Below are 18466 nucleotides of genomic sequence, written 5' to 3'. Positions count from 1 at the left end.
ATGGTTTCAATATTAAGATTTCAGACTGGTTAAGATTAACCAGTTTGTCCAGGTTCAGAAATTTAGCAAGCTGCAGCTAATAAAAAATGGAAGCAAAAGCTTTCAAACTTCCCTCACAGCCATGCTGGGGGTGGGGGACAGACTGCAAGCCCGAGGGTAGGGTTATTCTCATAATGCTAAACCATAGTTTAACATTATGTCTGAACCACCCCTAATAGTTGAAAGCTTTAAAATTAAATGTATTGTTCTCACAATAGGAAGGAGAATTCCTAGGAAAAATGACTTTAGTGTTAATTCAGTCCACAGAAGGCAAATAAAATATTGACAATGCAATCTAATTAACTGTTTGAAATAATAGATCATACTGTTTAACATTTTAAATAATTACTTTGAACGAGTTAAAATCTCCAGGACCAGATGAACTGCATCCTAGAATAATAAAGGAACTGGCAGAAGAACTCTCAGAGCCACTGTCTATTCTCTTTGAGAAATCATGGAGGATGGGTGAAGTGCCAGATGACTGGAGGAGGACTAATGTTGTCCCTATCTTCAAAAAGGAGGAACCTGGGAACTACAGAGCAGTCAGTCTGACATCAATCCCTGGGAAAATTCTGAAGCAGATCATAAAGCAATCCATCTGTAAGCACCTTGAAAACAATGTTCGTGATTACTCGAAGCCAACATGGATTTGTCAAAAACAAGTCCTGCCAGACAAATCTGATCTCATTTTTTGATCAAGTAACCTCCCTTGTGGACTGTGGGAATGCTGTGGACATAATATACCTCGACTTCAGCAAAGCTTTCGACAAAGTGCCCCCTGATATCCTGATGAGCAAACTAGTTCAAAGTGGGCTAGTCTGAAACAACTATCATGTGGATCCACAGTTGGCTACAGAATCAGACGCAAAGCATGCTTATCAATGGGATCTTCTCAAACTGGGGAATGGTAACGAGCAGGGTACCGTAGGACTCAGTCCTGGGCCGAGTGCTCGTCAACATTTTTATTAATGACTTGGAGGAGGAGGTGCAGGAATGCTTATCAAATTTGCAGATGACACAAAATTGGGCGGGAGAGCTAAGACTTTGGAAGACAGAAACAAAATTCAAAGTGATCTTGACAGACTGGAGCGCTGGGCAGAAAACAACAGAATGACATTTAATAGGGATAAATGCCAAGTTCTGCACCTAGGAAAAAGAAACCAAATGCACAGTTACAAGATGGGGGATACGTGGCTCAACAACACAACAAGCAAGAAGAATCTTGGAATTGTTGCAGATCACAAGCTAAATATGAGCCAACAATGCGATGTGGCTGCAAGAAAGGCAAATGCTATTTTGGGCTGCATTCATAGAAGCATCGCTTCCAAATCCCAGGAAGTACTAGTTCCCCTCTACTCAGCACTGGTTAGGCCTCATCTGGGGTACTGTGTCCAGTTCTGGGTGCCGCACTTTAAGAAGGATGCAGACAAGCTGGAGAGGGTTCAGAGGAGAGCAACAAAGATGATAAGGGGACTGGAAACAAAGGCCTATGAAGAAGAGAGACTGAAGGAACTGGGCATGTTTAGCCTTGAGAACGGAAGTCTGAGGGGAGATATGATAGCGCTCTTCAAGTACTTGAAAGGTTGTCACAGACAGGAAGGACAGCATCTCTTCTCGATCATCCCAGAATGCTGGACACGGAATAATGGGCTCAAGTTACAGGAAGCCAGATTCCGGCTGAACATCAGGAAAAACGTCCTGACTGTTAGAGCAATATAACAATGGAACCAATTCCCTAGGGAGGTAGTGGGCTCTCCAACACTGGAGGCATTCAAGATGAGGCTGGACAGCCATCTGTCGGGGATACTCTGCCTTGGATTCCTGCACTGAGCAGGGGGTTGGACTCAATGGTCTTGTAGGCCCCTTTCCAACCCTACTATTCTATGATTCTATGATAAATTATAAACTATGGGAAAAGACTGTATGATCTCCACAATTAAATTTTACAAGTCTCATAGCAGAAATATGTGGTACACCTTTTCTGCCTCATAGTGTATTCTTCTTTTAAGAAGTTGCTTTCAGCTTAGCTATCAACATATGTATTATGAACATGGGAATTCAGAACTCTACCAATTTTGGATTAGTTCAACTGCTGTGATTCAAAATACTGCAAAGAAAGTGACTGATCAGAAACTATAGCACTTAACAGTGTTCCACTATCTTCATTGCTCAGTATAATTTACCAAAGCCAAATTTATCGATTCTTAAGATGTGGATCTCCCTAGTGCTTGGGGAAACTTGCCCCAGAATCAAATTCAACCTCAATGAATAAACTCCCAGTTCTGTCAGTTCTCCTTAAGTCACAATAGTTTCAAATTTTGGCATGCATTTTTTTTTTACTTCATTTACAAAGTTGAAATCCAGCAATTTCTACATTCAGAAATCCCACCATAAACAAGTTCATTTTAGATTTTTTAGCAGTTGAAACTACTACGTATGAAGTCATTCCAGAAAGAGAAAGAAAAATGTCAAACCAGAAATATTCCATGTAAGAGAACAGACTAAAAGGGCCCAGCTAGTTGATAGATCTTGTAAGAACAGTAATAATGCTAACTTTCTTACCCAACTGAACTGCGTTTAAAACGTAGCCAACCAAAATTCAGAATATAACTATTATGATTTTTAATCTACATCCTTTGTATGCTTTATTCCACTTCAGTTACAAAAGATAATACACCCTGTAGGAACCTGTGTGTCTTCATAAGGAGAAGAAGAGTCTTAAATGGCAGGTGTTGAAAAGTATGTTTGACAAGGATGTCTGAGTAGTTGCCTTAATGTTCATATGTTCACATATTTCCAAAAATTATTTGAACACAATGAGGCTGTTCACACCACATGACAGCCCACCATGGTTATTAAACCCATGGTTTGGCTGCCATTTTGAATATGCAAGCCATGGTCTGTTTTAAGATTATGTTGTTTAACCCTCGCATAACCCACGCTCACTGGGTTCACGCAACATGACAATCTCTGAGCTGGGGTTGCATATGGAAACTGGGACCCACATGCTCAGTGACTCATCATGTATTAAATAACCCCCACGATGAATAACAGCATGTCATCTGAATCCAGTCAACAACTGGTGGAAAGGGGATTTCTGGAAGAGAAATCTATTTTAAACAAGGAGACAGAGTTCCTTAGGTAACTGATTTAATAATTCAATATTTCAAGCACTGCCTTCTTGGGGCATTTTATAAACCCAACATTCTGGATGACAGGCTTGCCAATTCATTCCTGAGGAACTAAAACTCACCTAACAAGTTCAACAATAATTCAGCCTGACATGCATAACAGTTAACTGGACAGTACCACATCTCATTACCCATGCTACTAAAACCATGTTCAGTTACTTCAAGGAATGGCAATATATGGTATTTCCACGGGAAATAATAAAAAAAGCACAAGCCCAATCCACATTAATATGCTCACACATTCTATGAAGGTTATTAATAGCATTTCTAAAGCATAGTATCTATTGCTTAGTGATTCAAGCCTTTTCCAAACTTACTGAATCTACAACTATAATCCATTACCTTCTATTATAGTTCAGTCTAACCCAAGTGTCCAGTTGCCCATTTGCTATCTAGCTTACTTTAGTTCCCTGTTCATTCTATTTACATGTCTGAATTATTACAACTCTTCTTCAATATCAGCCACTATTTGGTGTGCCAACATTTGTAGCCCTGTGTTCTTATTACCTCTCAAGGTGCTACTTACCTGGGCTTCTTGAAGACCCATTATTTCCCAAGAGTTCTCCTAGTTGGGGTAGGATTTGCTGTCCCCCTATCATTCATCATTTGTGGTCTTAAACATACTACAGACCTTTAACTTGCAGTGGTAAATTTTGAAGTGCAGGCACTCATCATGACAGTCCTCATAGCCATGCCCCCAAGGAGAAGCCAAAAATGCAGGCAGCTGTGTTAATCCACATCAACAAACCAGTTCTAACAGTTTTCATATGTTGGAGCAGGTTATAAAGCTGTTAGTTCTTAATTGCTCTTTCAAGACCAAGCCACTGCAAAATACTTTGCATTACAACAGGTATAGCTCACAACTATGTATTGTTGCTGGAAAAAAAATCCTCCTCCTGCTATTGTGAGGATTGCAGCTAAACCGTAAGTCGCCTTGAGTGTCACTTTTCTCGTTGGAAGGCAGGGTACAAATCAAATAAATAAAGCTCAGAAGGGACAGGGAATTCTGGGCAGGGGGTGCAAAAGACATCAGCATCCCTACTTATTAATAAGTGCTGGTGCTGCATCCCTGTGAACCCTTGTTCCATACATCACTGTTAATGTCTAACTCTGTAGAGGAGTTTTTGTGCTAATGAGCAGATCACAGATTCGTTTTCCATCCATTTTAAGGGCTGTTTTGCCCGTTATTTTTTGTGTTTATCACTGTGTAAGCACTGACAGAGGCAAGTGAGCAAAGCACAAAAATGGAAGTGTGAAAGTCCTTTTATTATGCTCCCTCCATTTACCTCTTTCTGTGACAGAATACCATGTAGGGATAATACAATAAGAAAGTGAACTGCCATCATGGCCCCATGCCATTCAGAAGCAGCTTTTTGAGGAAGTCCAGGTGGCTGCAGTGGGGAGGAGCGGGGGGTGGGGAGAACCCCATTGCCTTCCTTTCATACAATCCTGAATCCAACCCAATATTTAGTTCAAAGAATTGTGCTGCCAGAGAGGAAGGCACCATCTATTCATCTAGATGTACATCCCATATGTTATCTTCAACCTTGATTATGACTAGGTATAGGAACACAAAAGTGTGTATTGCCTCATCTCCCAGATTCCTATCTAATCTCTGTATAGATTACAGAGATTATGTTGGTTGAAGTTCTACTATTAATTCACATAGTATAAATCTACAGTGTATGTATGTGTGTGCATGTGTGTGTGTGCATGCGCACGTGTTAAAGAGTCTGGAAGTTGTGCTTGCCTTTTATGAACTTAAGCCATACTCAAGTTCTGGGGAAAAGCTCAAATGAACAGCAAAGAGTAGTACTTTCAAGTGAAAATTCAAAAATTCTAAAAACTTTTATGGTTTTAAACTTTAAACAAACTCAGAACAGGTCACAAGAAGCCATAACCTTTAACCTTCATAGAATGGAGAAGATTTATCAGCTATCTTTAATAAGGCTTACTGTGTGTTTACTCTCTTGTAGACAGCAGCCAAGGACTGAAAAGGACAATACCAGAATAGTTCCTGTGTAATCACACCTTGAAGGACACACAACCTACCTAACTTGTCAAAGTTTAATGCTTGGTGAAGGCTCTAAGGAGGAAACTTGGTTGAAGCACTTCCAGAACAGAAGATGTGACAATTCTGACTGTTTGTTTGGAGAATGAGGCTGGGTTTGCACGAAACTTTAAGCCATGATGCTTTATAAGCTACTGTATTCCCCACATGATAGGACAAATAAGCTACTGTGTAGCTTATTTTCCCTGCCCTCACCCCTCCTCCATCTACAGTCCTCCTGCTCAGCCAGGTATCCCAGCTTCCTTTGCATTGGAAATGAAATCCTGGAGTCTCCTGTGCTGCCGCTACATCACCTGCATCTCTCTGATTGGCCTGTCTCATGCTAAGGGTGTATCCCTCTGTCTCTGCAGATTCCTGCCATTACTGGTGTGTTGCCGACAGTTAGCCACTTTTCAGTTCCCCACCACCACCCCACCCAACCAGTGGTGCCCCGATCCTCAAGGCATTCCTTGCCACTCTCGTTCCCTCCTCCCACCACCTGTTCACCAGCTGGTTTTCAAAGCCGTTCCCTTATCCCTGCCCACGTGTGCCAAACGGGAGGTGAGGGTTCTAACAACTTGACAGTTGGCTGGAAGGGGGCAAAATTTTATACCTGGGGTCTCCTCGTGGGGTACCTCCAAATGCTGTACTGGGTAACTGTGAGACTTTCTTTTCTCATCAAAAAGTGACCAGAAACCAATCACTTGCTACTCTTCGTTCCCTGCTCCCTTTCACCTTCTTTTCCCAGAGTACAATCAGTTGCTAGGCAGATCTTAGAAACAGAGATCTGCCAGTTGGAGCTAAGCAGCAGCAGCAGTTTTGATCGCTCTTGCCAAGCGACTCAGTAGGCGATTTTTAAACCACTCTTTAAGCCACTGTGGCACTCCAGATGACATGATAAGCAACGATGGTTTCAACAAAGCTCACTGCAGATCATGATCAAGGTGGCTTATTTTGGCTGAATAAGCCGCTGTGGTTGGGGAAAACTGCTTGCAGACAACATGATAAACCATGGTGGTTTATAAGCTACTGTGAGTAGCTTATAAATCACCACAGCTTAAAAGTGATGTGTGACCCCAGGCTGAATGAAGTGTCTTAGAAGCCCTATTCCAAAGTAGGGATGCCTGAGGAATTTGCAGTGGGGCGGAAGGGTCCACATTACAAAGTAAAGTCACCTGATCTGCACCTCCCAAATTAACATGCAGACTGAAAGCAGCCCATTCCGTAATCCACACTCCTGCCAAATTCTACAAGGTGGTCCAAAGGCAGCTTTAAAATGATTTGTCTGTCTGTCTCTGTCTCTCTTTACAAGTTTCTGCCCACTCAGGGGCATTTTCAACACAGAAAAGAAAAAGAAACCCATTGAGGTAGAATATCAGATTCTTACTCATAGCTAGGTTTCTTGCATACAGATAGCCCTAACAAATCCCATCTATTTACAAACTGCATACTTGCAGGAGACTTCTGATTTCAGTTAAGACAGAATTAAAAAAAAGGGAGGGCAATGAGATAAAGGTTTTTAATTCTGTTTAAAGCTTTAACAGAACATGAATTATTTATCTTTCTTTTTGTTATCAAGGAGGAAGCAGCATGAAAAAGCTCTGCTTAAGGAAACAAAGATCTCCTCTCTTAAGCTCAATTACACACCAACACTGCAACCCTACACACTTACCGGGGAGTAAGCCCCATTGAATGGTATTTACTTTTGAGTAAAAACAAAGTCTTGCGGCACTAGACATGCATAGGATTACACTGTTTAATGTCCCTGATGCAAACCACCATAACACTGAGCCATACTTCCACTGACTATATAAGTTTACCCAATCCATTGGTCTTCTGCCATCCAGTGGAAGTCCTATTATAAAACGAAAGGAAGTAGGAGCTACTACATATTTTGATCAAAAAGTTGGCAGGTAAGGACATAGAACAGAACCCCCATGACCCTCTAGGTTAGTGCACAATGTAGTGTGCTACATGGTCTCCCTTCCCCACACCCTCCACTGAGCAGGGTTGACTGCCTGGGGGAAAAGCACAACCCTCATAAGTAGAGGGACTCAAGCTAGCACCATATGCCAGTTCAACTAGACACGCAATTTTGGTTAAAAGGGACCAGTTAGTGACTGTGCCACCATGCCACTTAAACACAGTTACAGTGGGAAAGGAGAATATGCATCAGATTTGGGAGGGACTGTGACTAAGAAGAACATCTTCCCAAAGCTAGCTCTCAATTTATTACCCATGTTTACAGGAAACCAGTGTTACATCTAACCTGGCTCATTTGAGTATGAAGCAGGATTACATCACAGTACAAACTATTCGCTTGTCCCTGGCAAATCCTGGGTTAAACAACCCAGGAATTGCAGTGTGACATGCAAACCAGGTCCATGACTTTTGATGCACCTGTTACACAATGTACATTCAAAACACGAATACAACTCAGTATTCTAAAAAAATATTTTAACAGAAAACTTACATATTCCTTCACATTTTTTGTCTTTACAGCTTTGTATGAATAATAAGCAGGATACAGCATCCCAAAGACCAACCTGTTGAAAAACATAAAAAATTAGGTTTAACAAGAAGTGCACAATAATTATACAATGAAGGTATAACATTGCATGAGAAAGAAGGACCAGTTTTTCCAGCGACTTTGAAGACAAAATCTGACAACACATGATACCCCAAGGAACTACTTCTGTAACGGTGCCAGAAAGCCATTTCATCTGAAGTTCATATCAAGGCATATTTCAGCCCTAATTCCAACTTGTGAACCCGCCCTATCAAGAGTTGCATATTCCAGTCACAAGCCAACACAAGTATGCCAATGCTCACTGACCTCAAAGGGTTTAAGCATCTGAACACTGCATTGGATTGGGCCTCCCTGTACTGACTTCAAAATGCAATACTCCCCAAATGCTATTCCTTAAGTAAAAAAATTAGCCTATCAGGAATTTATCCTCAATGCATACCTCCAAGATTTTTTTTAAATGGAAATTTTTACATTTAGTCATAGTCACATTTTTTTGTTCTATATAGTTAAGATTACTTAGAAGAGCTTATAACACGTGCAGATATATTTTGAAAAGTAATTTTATCTATCAGAGGGTTAATACAGATTATCCCTATTTCACCATTTGCAATAAGACTTGCATATTTCCCATTCCTACAGGAACACTCTTAAATGTGGATTTTTCCCAGAGACTTTGGCACTGGGAATTTAACTGCTTGATGGGCTGCTGCCAGCTGAGCAACTGCAAGCTGTTTACACATGACCCGCAGAGGATCTTAAGACTGAATTAAATGGGTAGCCCAAAAATATGAAAGCTTTACATATTACACAGAAAACTGCCAGGTAGAAAACAGAAAGAAGCTAGATCCGAACTAGTCATTACATAACTTTGCTAATACTTGCTGTTTCAGGCAAATCGTTTTCAAGGTAAATAAATATGTTCATTTATCACTTTACATATTGGGCAAAGAAAAGGGATGGCTCAGGACAATTTCATTTCTCTTTTTCTGCATGTCCTTACAGGTACCTATGAAGAAGGGGTGAGGGATTTTAGTATATTACAGCAGTGCGCACACCCAAATTATTCATTTATCAGATTGTTATCTTCATACTTTACTGAGCCCCTTATTAGCCATATTGTAAAAGTAACCCCATGAAAGAACATGCCCTATTTATCTGAACAGTTTAGTATCTCAACTCACTTGAATAAATAAGGTACTTTAATATGCATAAATATTATAGTCATAATTACGTTAACTACTGGGTGCATTGTAGAAATGGGCTCTGGGATGATATCTGAAATGTAAACTCAGGAACAGCAGTGTAAATAACTAAGCTAGAAAATGTGGAAAAAACTTCTGTTGAAACATGGACTGCCAAGGTCACTTGTCCTTTGGGTTCTTCTCATAGTTCCATTAAAAGAAGGTTGTCCATGGACAAAACTTGCTGATATTTTTTATTAAGACACTAACCTGAATGTGCGTTTTTAGCTGACATAAAAAGTACTGTTTTCAGTCAAACTACTTTCAGCTGATTCCAATTTATTGTATTCCACACTGGTTTCTAACCAATAGCCTTGCTTACCAACACATTTTCTCGCTATTTGAATGTATGGTTGTTTCAGTTCTCCTGTTTTATACAAACACATTTTCTCTGAAATGGCTATTAAGATTTCTAAAAAGAGTGTGCATTTATCAAATGCAAGGTATCTTTTCCTTGTCTATATTTAAATCTGAGTGCCAGGTTTGAAACGCCCAGTTATTTTGCAGGATGTAATTATCATATTGTATGGGCTAGTAGAGATGCATGGAGAAATCCTGCACTGGAGTTAACCCTGGTTACTGCTGACACAAACAGCATACTCTCTCAGGGAGGACAAGGGGAGTACCAATCCTGGTAGGAAATCCAGTTGGAGATGTGAAAGGGTCAAATTATACCAGCATCCCATTCATGTCTTCGTATAGGCTGGGATTACTACATAGGTAGAAGATCACATATGCAGATGTTGGCAACAAACATATATTTTATGCTGGTGACCACCTAACCCAGCCCAAAATAAGAGGGCAGAAGCTTGTTTCTGACCTTACCCCAGGCTTCAGAGGCACTTGGAAGTAGCAAACAAAAAAGGGTGAACATGACCCTAGACCAGCCTTTCCCAACCTGGTGCCCTCCAGGTGTGTTTGACTGCAACTTCCATGATTCTTAGCCAATGGCCATGCTGGCTGAGAATGGGAGTTGCAGTCCTTCCCAATCTGGAGGATACCAGGGTGGGAAAAGCTGCTCTAGACTGCAACTCAGGGGTGGGGGCAGGGTAATATTTCTGTGACTCAGTGCAACTACAGGGTCAAGCCCTACTTTTCTCCCAAGCCTAGAACTTAGCAGAGGGAGAGTAGCTTGTCCCTACAATCCTGATGGGCTTTGGAGGCTCTCCAAAACTTAGCCAAACATCAAAGACCCCAAGCAACTGTTCACCCCTGCATGATAAGAAATCTCTTGGTCATAGAATCATAGAATAGTAGGGTTGGAAGGGGCCTACAAGGCCGAGTCCAACTACCTGCTCAATGCAGGAATCCAAGTCAAAGCATCCCTGACAGATGGCTGTCCAGCCTCATCTTGAATGCCTCCAGTGTGGGAGAGCCCACCACCTCCCTAGGGAATTGGTTCCATTGTCATATTGCTCTAACAGTCAGGACGTTTTTCCTGATGTTCAGCCGGAATCTGGCTTCCTGTAACTTGAGCCTATTATTCCATGTCCTGCAATCAGGGAATATCGAGAAGAGATCCTGTCCTTCCTCTCTGTGACAACCTTTCAAGTACTTGAAGAGCGCTATCATATCTCCCCTCAGTCTTCTCTTCTCAAGGCTAAACATGCCCAGTTCTTTCAGTCTCTCTTCATAGGCCTTTGTTTCCAGTCCCCTGATCATCTTTGTTGCCCTCCTCTGAACCCTCTCCACTTTGTCTGCATCCTTCTTAAAGTGTGGCGCCCAGAACTGGACACAGTACTCCAGATGAGGCCTAACCAGTGCTGAGTAGAGGGGAACTAGTACTTCACATTATTTGGAAGCTATACTTCTCGCTTGTAGTGTTGTTGAGCCAAGTATCGTCCATCTAGTAACTGTTCATTTGGTTCCTTTTTCCTAGGTGCAGAACTTGGCATTTATCCCTATGACATTTCATTCTGTTGTTTTCTGCTCAGCACTCCAGCCTATCAAGATCACTTTGAATTTCGTTTCTATCTCCCAAAGTATTAGCTATCCCACCCAATCTTGTGTCATCTGCAAATCTGATAAGCATTCCCTGCACCTCCTCCTCCAAGTCATTAATAAAAAGGTTGAAGAGCACTGGGTCCAGGCCTGAGCCCTGCGGTACCCCACTTGTTACCTCTCCCAAGTTTGAGAAGATCCCATTGATAAGCACGCTTTGAGTCCGATTCTGTAGCCAACACCTGATAGTTGCTTCATCTAGCCCGCTTTGAGCTAGTTTGCTAATCAGGATATCATGGGGCACTTTGTTGAAAGCTTTGCTGAAGTCGAGATATATTATGTCCACAGCATTCCCACCTCCTCTGTTGCGGGATTCTCACTTGGCTCCACCACACTCTATGCATCAGAGGGGAAAAGTCTAAAGCAAGTCTGCTCTACGTGGTTAAGCTTCCCATGCAAGTTATAAACCTACCACACAGGGTTCTAAATTATACAGGGAGCCTACCCATGTACAGCAGATTTTCCACTTCAAACCTCCTCCTCCAAAGTATGGAAGGTGGTAGGCATGCAACTGAGGGGGCAGGGTCAGCAAGCATAGGCCCACCATCCTGTCCCTCTCTCAGAACTCTAATCACAGCTGTGTGCACACAAAATCCTGCACAGGTCTGTAACGAGGACACAGTGCACTCAGAATCAGAGTCAGCAGAGACATGCTTTGGCTTGCTAGCAAGATCAGGCAAAGTTCGTGGGCCGCTTTATGGACCTCTATGGGACTGTAGAAGCAGCTGTATTTGGGGCCGCATTTGACTGCTCAGAAAGATTTTAAAATGGTACCCTCTAACTGTTTTGCAAAGGTAACCGACAAACTGTCAACTCGTGCTCTAAGGAAGGACCTGCAGAATCCTTCTCATTCTACTGAACAAAACTATTTGGGCTGATCCTAACATTACAGTAACTAAGGAGATGTAGTGACGACAAAAATGCCCATAAGAAAACGTACACAGTATTATCATGTAGTAGGAAAAAAATATCCAGACAGCAATCTACCTTTGTTCATGTTGTGAGTCTCCAAAGCACTGGAACCATCTCACTAATAATGCTGTTTTAGTTTGTGGACTTCACCAGCATGTTCACAACTATGGCGAGTCAAAATTTCAATGAGGATTTTGTTTTCCTAAACTCAAATAGCTAGCTTCTATTTAATATTTGGTTGCCATGGCAGCCTGGTGAGCCATGCTTTAAATCACCAGATGGCTGTTCACAATTCAGAACAGGTGCTGGCAGCACTCCAGTCCTTTCAAGTATTTCCTAAGTCCTCTATGCCTCAGGTTTATAGCAAATGTATGCCATAGTTTGTTAGAGGAGACCCTGCGTATAATGAAATATATGTATATCCCACTTACATTCACCACAACATATTCTGACAACTGGCCCCACCCACACTAGCCATCTAGAAGTACTGCTAATGTTCAAGTATTCCATACAGTGTACATCAATAAGGGAATTTATCAAGTCAAGTGAATAAATATTAACACAACAAGCTTTGCCTCTGGGCAACAAGGGCAATTAGAAGTCTCAGGACAGGGGTGGGGAATGTGTGCCCTCCAGATGTTGTTGGACTGCAAATCCCATCATTCCTCACCATTGACTATGCTGGCTAGAGCTCATGGGAGTTGCAGTCCAACATTATCTGGATGGCCACACATTCCTCATCCCTGTTTTAGGATGAATACTGGGGTCCTATGTAAGAAAATCCCAAGCACTTGAAAAGATGTATTGGCTTATATATTAGTAACAAGACCAACTTTGTGATTCACCTTACAAACCAACTAAGAAAACGGTAATTATTTGATTTTCTCCCCCCGCATCCCTAGTATCATGGGGGAAGCCCTGTCAATCAATTTAAGGAATTTTCAGTAACTATCTACCTGTCTCTTAACCAATAATTTAATTTGTATATTCCTTCTGATATACTAAAATGCATAACGTTCACTGTTGGAAAGAGAAAATATGGGAAATGGTCTTTCCTTTTTTTATATTAAGATTCCAGATACAGAATAGCTTCAAAAATTAGACAAAAACATCCTTAGTTTACAGCCTCGCTAATTAAAATTTGCCATCAGTGACTGTACTTAAAGTGTGAATGTGGCAGTCAATTTATCTGCCCAAGCATCAGTTAGCTAGTAAACTGAATTGTAAAACTACAAACTAAGTTATAACATTGTTTCATGTTTCTTACCTTCCTAAACTAGGAAGACTGCCATAGCTTACAGCACCTGTAGGCATCAATGTATCTGGCTAACACAAGCAGAACCAAATTTCAGATTCCTTGGAACCAAGTAAAAAAATAAATGGTCAGTATCATGAACTCCTCCACGTTAATTACCAGGAAGTATTAAAGTTAAATGAAAAGCTGCTTAAAGTCTCCTGCTTGTCGCTCATTAAAACTCAAGGCTTTTTTTTAAAAGTACAATGTAGATAGTCAATATCAAAATCAGATTGATTATGTCCTTTGCAGCCAAAGATGGAGAAGCTCTATACAGTCAGTAAAAACAAGACCTGGAGCTGACTGTGGCTCAGATCATGAGCTTCTTGCTGCAAAATTTCGGCTGAAATTGAAGAACGTAGGGAAAACCACTAAACCATTCAGGTATGACCTAAATCATATCCCTTATGAATATACAGTGGAGGTGAGGAATAGATTTCAGGGATTAGACCTGATAGACAGAGTGCCTGAGGAACTATGGATGAATGTCCATAATATTGTTCAGGAAGCAGCAACTCAATCCATCCCAAAGAAAAAGAAATGCAAGAAAGCCAAGTGGCTGTCTGACGAGGCTTTACAAGTAGCTGAGGAAAGAAGGGAAGCGAAAAGCAAGGGAGAAAGGGGAAGATATAGCCAACTGAGAGCAGATTTCCAGAGAACACCAAGGAGAGACAAGAAGGCCTTCTTAAATTAACAATGCAAAGAAATCGAGGAAAACAATAGAATGGGAAAGACTAGAGATCTTTTCAAGAAAATCGGAGATCTCAAGGGAATGTTTTTTGCAAAGACAGGCATGATAAAGGACAAAGAAGGCAGGGACCTAACAGAAGCAGAGGAGATTAAGAAGAGGTGGAAAGAATACACAGAAGAACTATACAGGAAAGATCTGAATGTCCCTGATAGCCATGATAGTGCGGTCACTGAACTTGAGCCGGACATCCTAGAGAGTGAAGTCAAGTGGGTCTTAGGAAGCATTATTAGCAAAGCTAGCAGAGATGACAGTATTCCAGCTGAGCTATTTAAAATCCTAAAAGATGATGCTGTTAAAGTGCTGCATTCAATATGCCAACAAATTTGGAACACTCAACAGTGGCCACAAGACTGGAAAAGGTCAGTTTACATTCCAATTCCGAAGAAGGGCAATGCCAAAGAGTGTTCGAACTACAGCACAATTGTGCTCATTTCACATGCCAGCGAGGTTATGCTCAAAATCCTACAAGCTAGGCTTCAGCAGTATGTGAACTGAGAGCTACCGGAAGTACAAGCGGGGTTCCGAAGAGGCAGAGGAACTAGAGATCAAATCACCAACATTCGCTGGATCATGGAAAAAGCAAGAGAATTCCAGAAAAACGTCTATTTCTGCTTCATTGACTACGCTAAAGCCTTTGATTGTGTGGATCACAACAAACTCTGGCAAATTCTGAAAGAGGTGGGAGTACCAGACCACCTTACCTGTCTCCTGAGAAACCTGTACGAGGGTCAAGAAGCAACAGTAAGAACCGGACATGGAACAACCAATTGGTTCAAAATTGGGAAAGGAGTACCACAAGGCTGTATATTGTCGCCCTGCTTATTTAACTTATATGCAGAGTACATCATGAGAAATGCCGGGTTGGATGAATCACAGGTCGGAATTAAGATTCCCGGGAGAATCATCAACAACCTCAGATACGCAGACGATACCACCCTAATGGCAGAAAGAGAAGAGGATCTAAAGAGCCTCTTGTTGAGGGTGAAAGAGGAGAGTGCAAAAGCTGGTTTGAAACTCAACATTAAAAAAACAAAGATCATGGCATCTGGCCCCATCACTTCCTGGCATATAGAAGGGGAGAAATGGAAGCAGTGACAGATTTTATTTTCTTGGGCTCCAAGATCACCGCAGACAGTGACTGTAGCCATGAAATTAAAAGACGCTTGCTCCTTGGGAGGAAAGCTATGGCCAACCTAGACAGCATAGTAAGAAGCAGAGACATCACCTTGCCGACAAAGGTCCGTCTAATCAAAGCTATGGTTTTCCCAGTAGTAACGTATGGCTGTGAGAGCTGGACTATAAGGAAGGCTGAGCGCCAAAGAACTGATGCTTTCAAACTGTGGTTCTGGAGAAGACTTTTACGAGTCCCCTGGACTGCAAGGAGGTCAAATTAGTCCATCCTAAAGGAAATCAACCCTGAGTGCTCATTGGAAGGACAGATACTGAAGCTGAAGCTCAAATATTTTGGCCACCTAATGCGAAGAGAAAACTCACTGGAAAAGACCCTGATGCTGGGAAAGATTGAAGGCAAAAGGAGAAGGGGACGGCAGAGGATAAGATGGCTAGATAGCATCACCGATGCAATGAATATGAAATTGAGCACACTCTGGGAGAGAGCGGAGGACAGGGAGGCCTGGCCTTCCTATGGTCCATGGGGTCACGAAGAGTCGGACATGACTTAACGACTGAACAACAACAACAATGGGTTAATTATGGGAAATTATCTCACACCTACTGCTTGCTCATTTTGTTATTAATAATGTATTCTGAATTGAACACATAACCTGCAGTGTCCATTGTTAAACTTAAGGCAGAGATTGGTCTGGTATGTGCAGATTTCTCTAGCCTACTGCCAGGGACCTTGGGGCTTAAACCAGGATCTTTATGGTCCAAGGTTGTGACCAGCTTAGTGAGCTACCTGGGACTGTGTGTACTCAGGCCCCAGAGTCCTCTTTAAGCACAGAAGAGAATGGAAAATACAACATCCACCCCATGATAAAGTATCTAGATTGGCCAGACAGGATATATGTATGTATGAACGAGAAGTACCCCCTGCCCTTTCTTGGTCAGAGCACACTAGGCCTGAGATAAGATACAACTATCTATGGTCCTGACCTGGCTCCAATACTTACTGCTGATTACAGCTTGAGTTTTGTTCATCTGCATTAATCATACGCATTCCCTTCTTATGAATTAATGCAACAATATAAAGTGTAGAGTTAACAATTTAGGACTCAGCTGGGAATGGAAAAGGGGGCAGAGGACTGGGGATCTTGGTCATTCTCATGGTGGCCAAACCACCAAGTGTGATTCAGCTGTAAGGAAGAAAACTTATAGGATGAAGTTCAGCAGGGTAAGGTTTCATCAATAGCCTTGTACCAAGAATGGTGAGGCTTCATTTGGAATACTCTGCCCAGTTTCAGCCACCCACTTCTTAACACGTGACATCTAGGAGAATGTTATTTCTACAGTTATTTACTTTGAAGAAATATTCTTGTTTTTCCCAGGACCCAGAAATGGGACACTTAGGACAAAGTTTGTCAGTTTTCCAGAATGACACCTCGTTTGTTATTTTAGTTTTTTGTTTTAAGTTCGAACTTCCAAAATGTTACTGATTACATCAACTACAGGAATGTAGCATCAAATGTTTACCATGTTTGCTCAGTTGCACCACAACAGTTTATGATGGATAAATTGATCCAGTGGGTAATACTGGCAGACAATCAACTTTTTGCAGGGCCTATAAGCATTATAGGATGCAGATGTTAAAGCCAAGTAATGGTGAGCAACTACAATTGACAAGGTTGAAAATAGTTTCCATTCTTACTATTTTATGGCATTCATCCCTACCCCACTGCCTTTGGGGGCGAAAAGCTGAAGAACAAATAATTACGTGGCTGTGAATGGCTCAGGTACTGTGGCTCTGCTTACCCACAAGATCTGGTTTCTATAAGAACATTTTGCATAGTTCTGGTTATCCACCAAAGCTTACAGTTTTGGGGAGCCTAGAATCACACATTAAGGGATTGAACAAGCTATACCTCCCTTTTTCTTAAGGAATTCAGGACCCTTTTCTTGCTCTTCAAGAGAACTGCCTCGTGTTTAAGTCATATTGGAAGAGCCAAGAAAATGACCCTTGTTGGATATAACAGTGCTGTCCATTGGCAGTTCTGGGGTTAATTGTGGGGATGTGTGCTGCGCTGCTTCCTGTTTCCAGTAACAACCCTCGAATGCTGCAACCTGGGAACTTGGGGTTGTGCGTTGGTTGAAGAACCCCAAGTTAACCCACAGCATGTTCTTGAGTTAACTTGGGTTTGTTTAACCCACAAACCACCCCACATTTGTGGGTTTGAATGTCACAGTAACAATCCTCAAATGTAGCATTCCAGGATCGTTACTGGAAACAGGAAGCAGCTTGTGTGCCCACAATTTATGGATTAATTAATAGGTGAATTAACCCACGGATTGCCACGGAAAGCCGTATTACATCCATACAACCCCAACATTTCCTCCTTCTTAGTCATTGGTTATGGTACTGCATCATCCTCTAAAAAGTCAAAAGACCTTAGGTGGCAAATGACTGGCAAAAGTTTCCCCAAATGATGGAGAAAGAAAGGGAGTACAGCTCCCTCTTAAGATGGTAGCATTCATATCAAAATCCTTAACCACTCATGAAAATGTTATGTTTTAAAAAGTTTGACTGGGTTCACAGAAAGCACTGAACATTTTGCAGATCCCAATACCAGAATAAAGTTAATGTTTCAGTTCGTTGCACATGCAACAATGCATACTTTCTTACTGCAATCTGGGAGATGCTGTCTTCTGTAACTTGGAGCTACACGTCCGATTTTTATTGCCAGCCTTTGCCGGAAGGTTTCTTTTTAACAGCAGTTAAAAGACAACTCCGATTTGCAATTGTCCATGCAACATTCCCTGCCTGGCACTCGTGAACAATCTTTTGACAAGCTGCCAAAACTATTATCTAATGGCCTCAACTATGTGCAATAGTCAACAATTTCATAGCCAAAAAGATAGCGTCCAATATTTTTAAGTATATAGAACTACTTCAAACAACAAGCAGAACTGTAATATTTCCCTCATTAGTAGCCTGTTAAACATAGAACATTGGGGAAAATCCAATAGGAAGAAGTGCAAACAAGATACTATTCCCTATGTGTTATCGCCAAGGGATTTTCTTAACCCCTCTCGCCATAGGGCCGTTATCACCGACTGTGGGAACGATCACATCAGGCCCTTGTTCCAGCTGGACTTTCCCTCCTTTCCCCCACAGGGCTTTCTACCATCAACTGCCCTATGGGATGGATCCATATGAGTTCTTTTTAATGTTGTTTTATAATGGTTTCTATTAGTGTGTCGTTTTACTTGTAAACTAATGTGGGAGAATTCTGCAGCAAATAGTGGGATATAAATAATTGTAATAAATAATCCACTGTTCC

General features: G+C 41.6%; 1 protein-coding gene across 2 annotated transcripts in view; it reads right to left on the bottom strand.

The window, feature by feature from the left end:
* REEP3 (receptor accessory protein 3) overlaps positions 1 to 18466 on the bottom strand; it is a 54959-nt gene that overhangs the window by 25678 nt on the left and 10815 nt on the right. For both annotated transcript variants that reach the window (XM_084845379.1, XM_084845378.1), the window contains exon 2: positions 7754 to 7826. In XM_084845379.1, coding sequence (XP_084701505.1) covers positions 7754 to 7826 — 73 coding nt within the window. The remainder of the gene's footprint in view (positions 1 to 7753; positions 7827 to 18466) is intronic.

The sequence above is a fragment of the Heloderma suspectum genome, chromosome 3 (genome assembly GCF_057233095.1).
Source record: "Heloderma suspectum isolate Gila_16-S chromosome 3, 16-S_ref, whole genome shotgun sequence".
NCBI classification, from domain to species: Eukaryota; Metazoa; Chordata; class Lepidosauria; order Squamata; family Helodermatidae; genus Heloderma; species Heloderma suspectum.
This window is presented reverse-complemented; position numbering and strand designations above follow the sequence as displayed.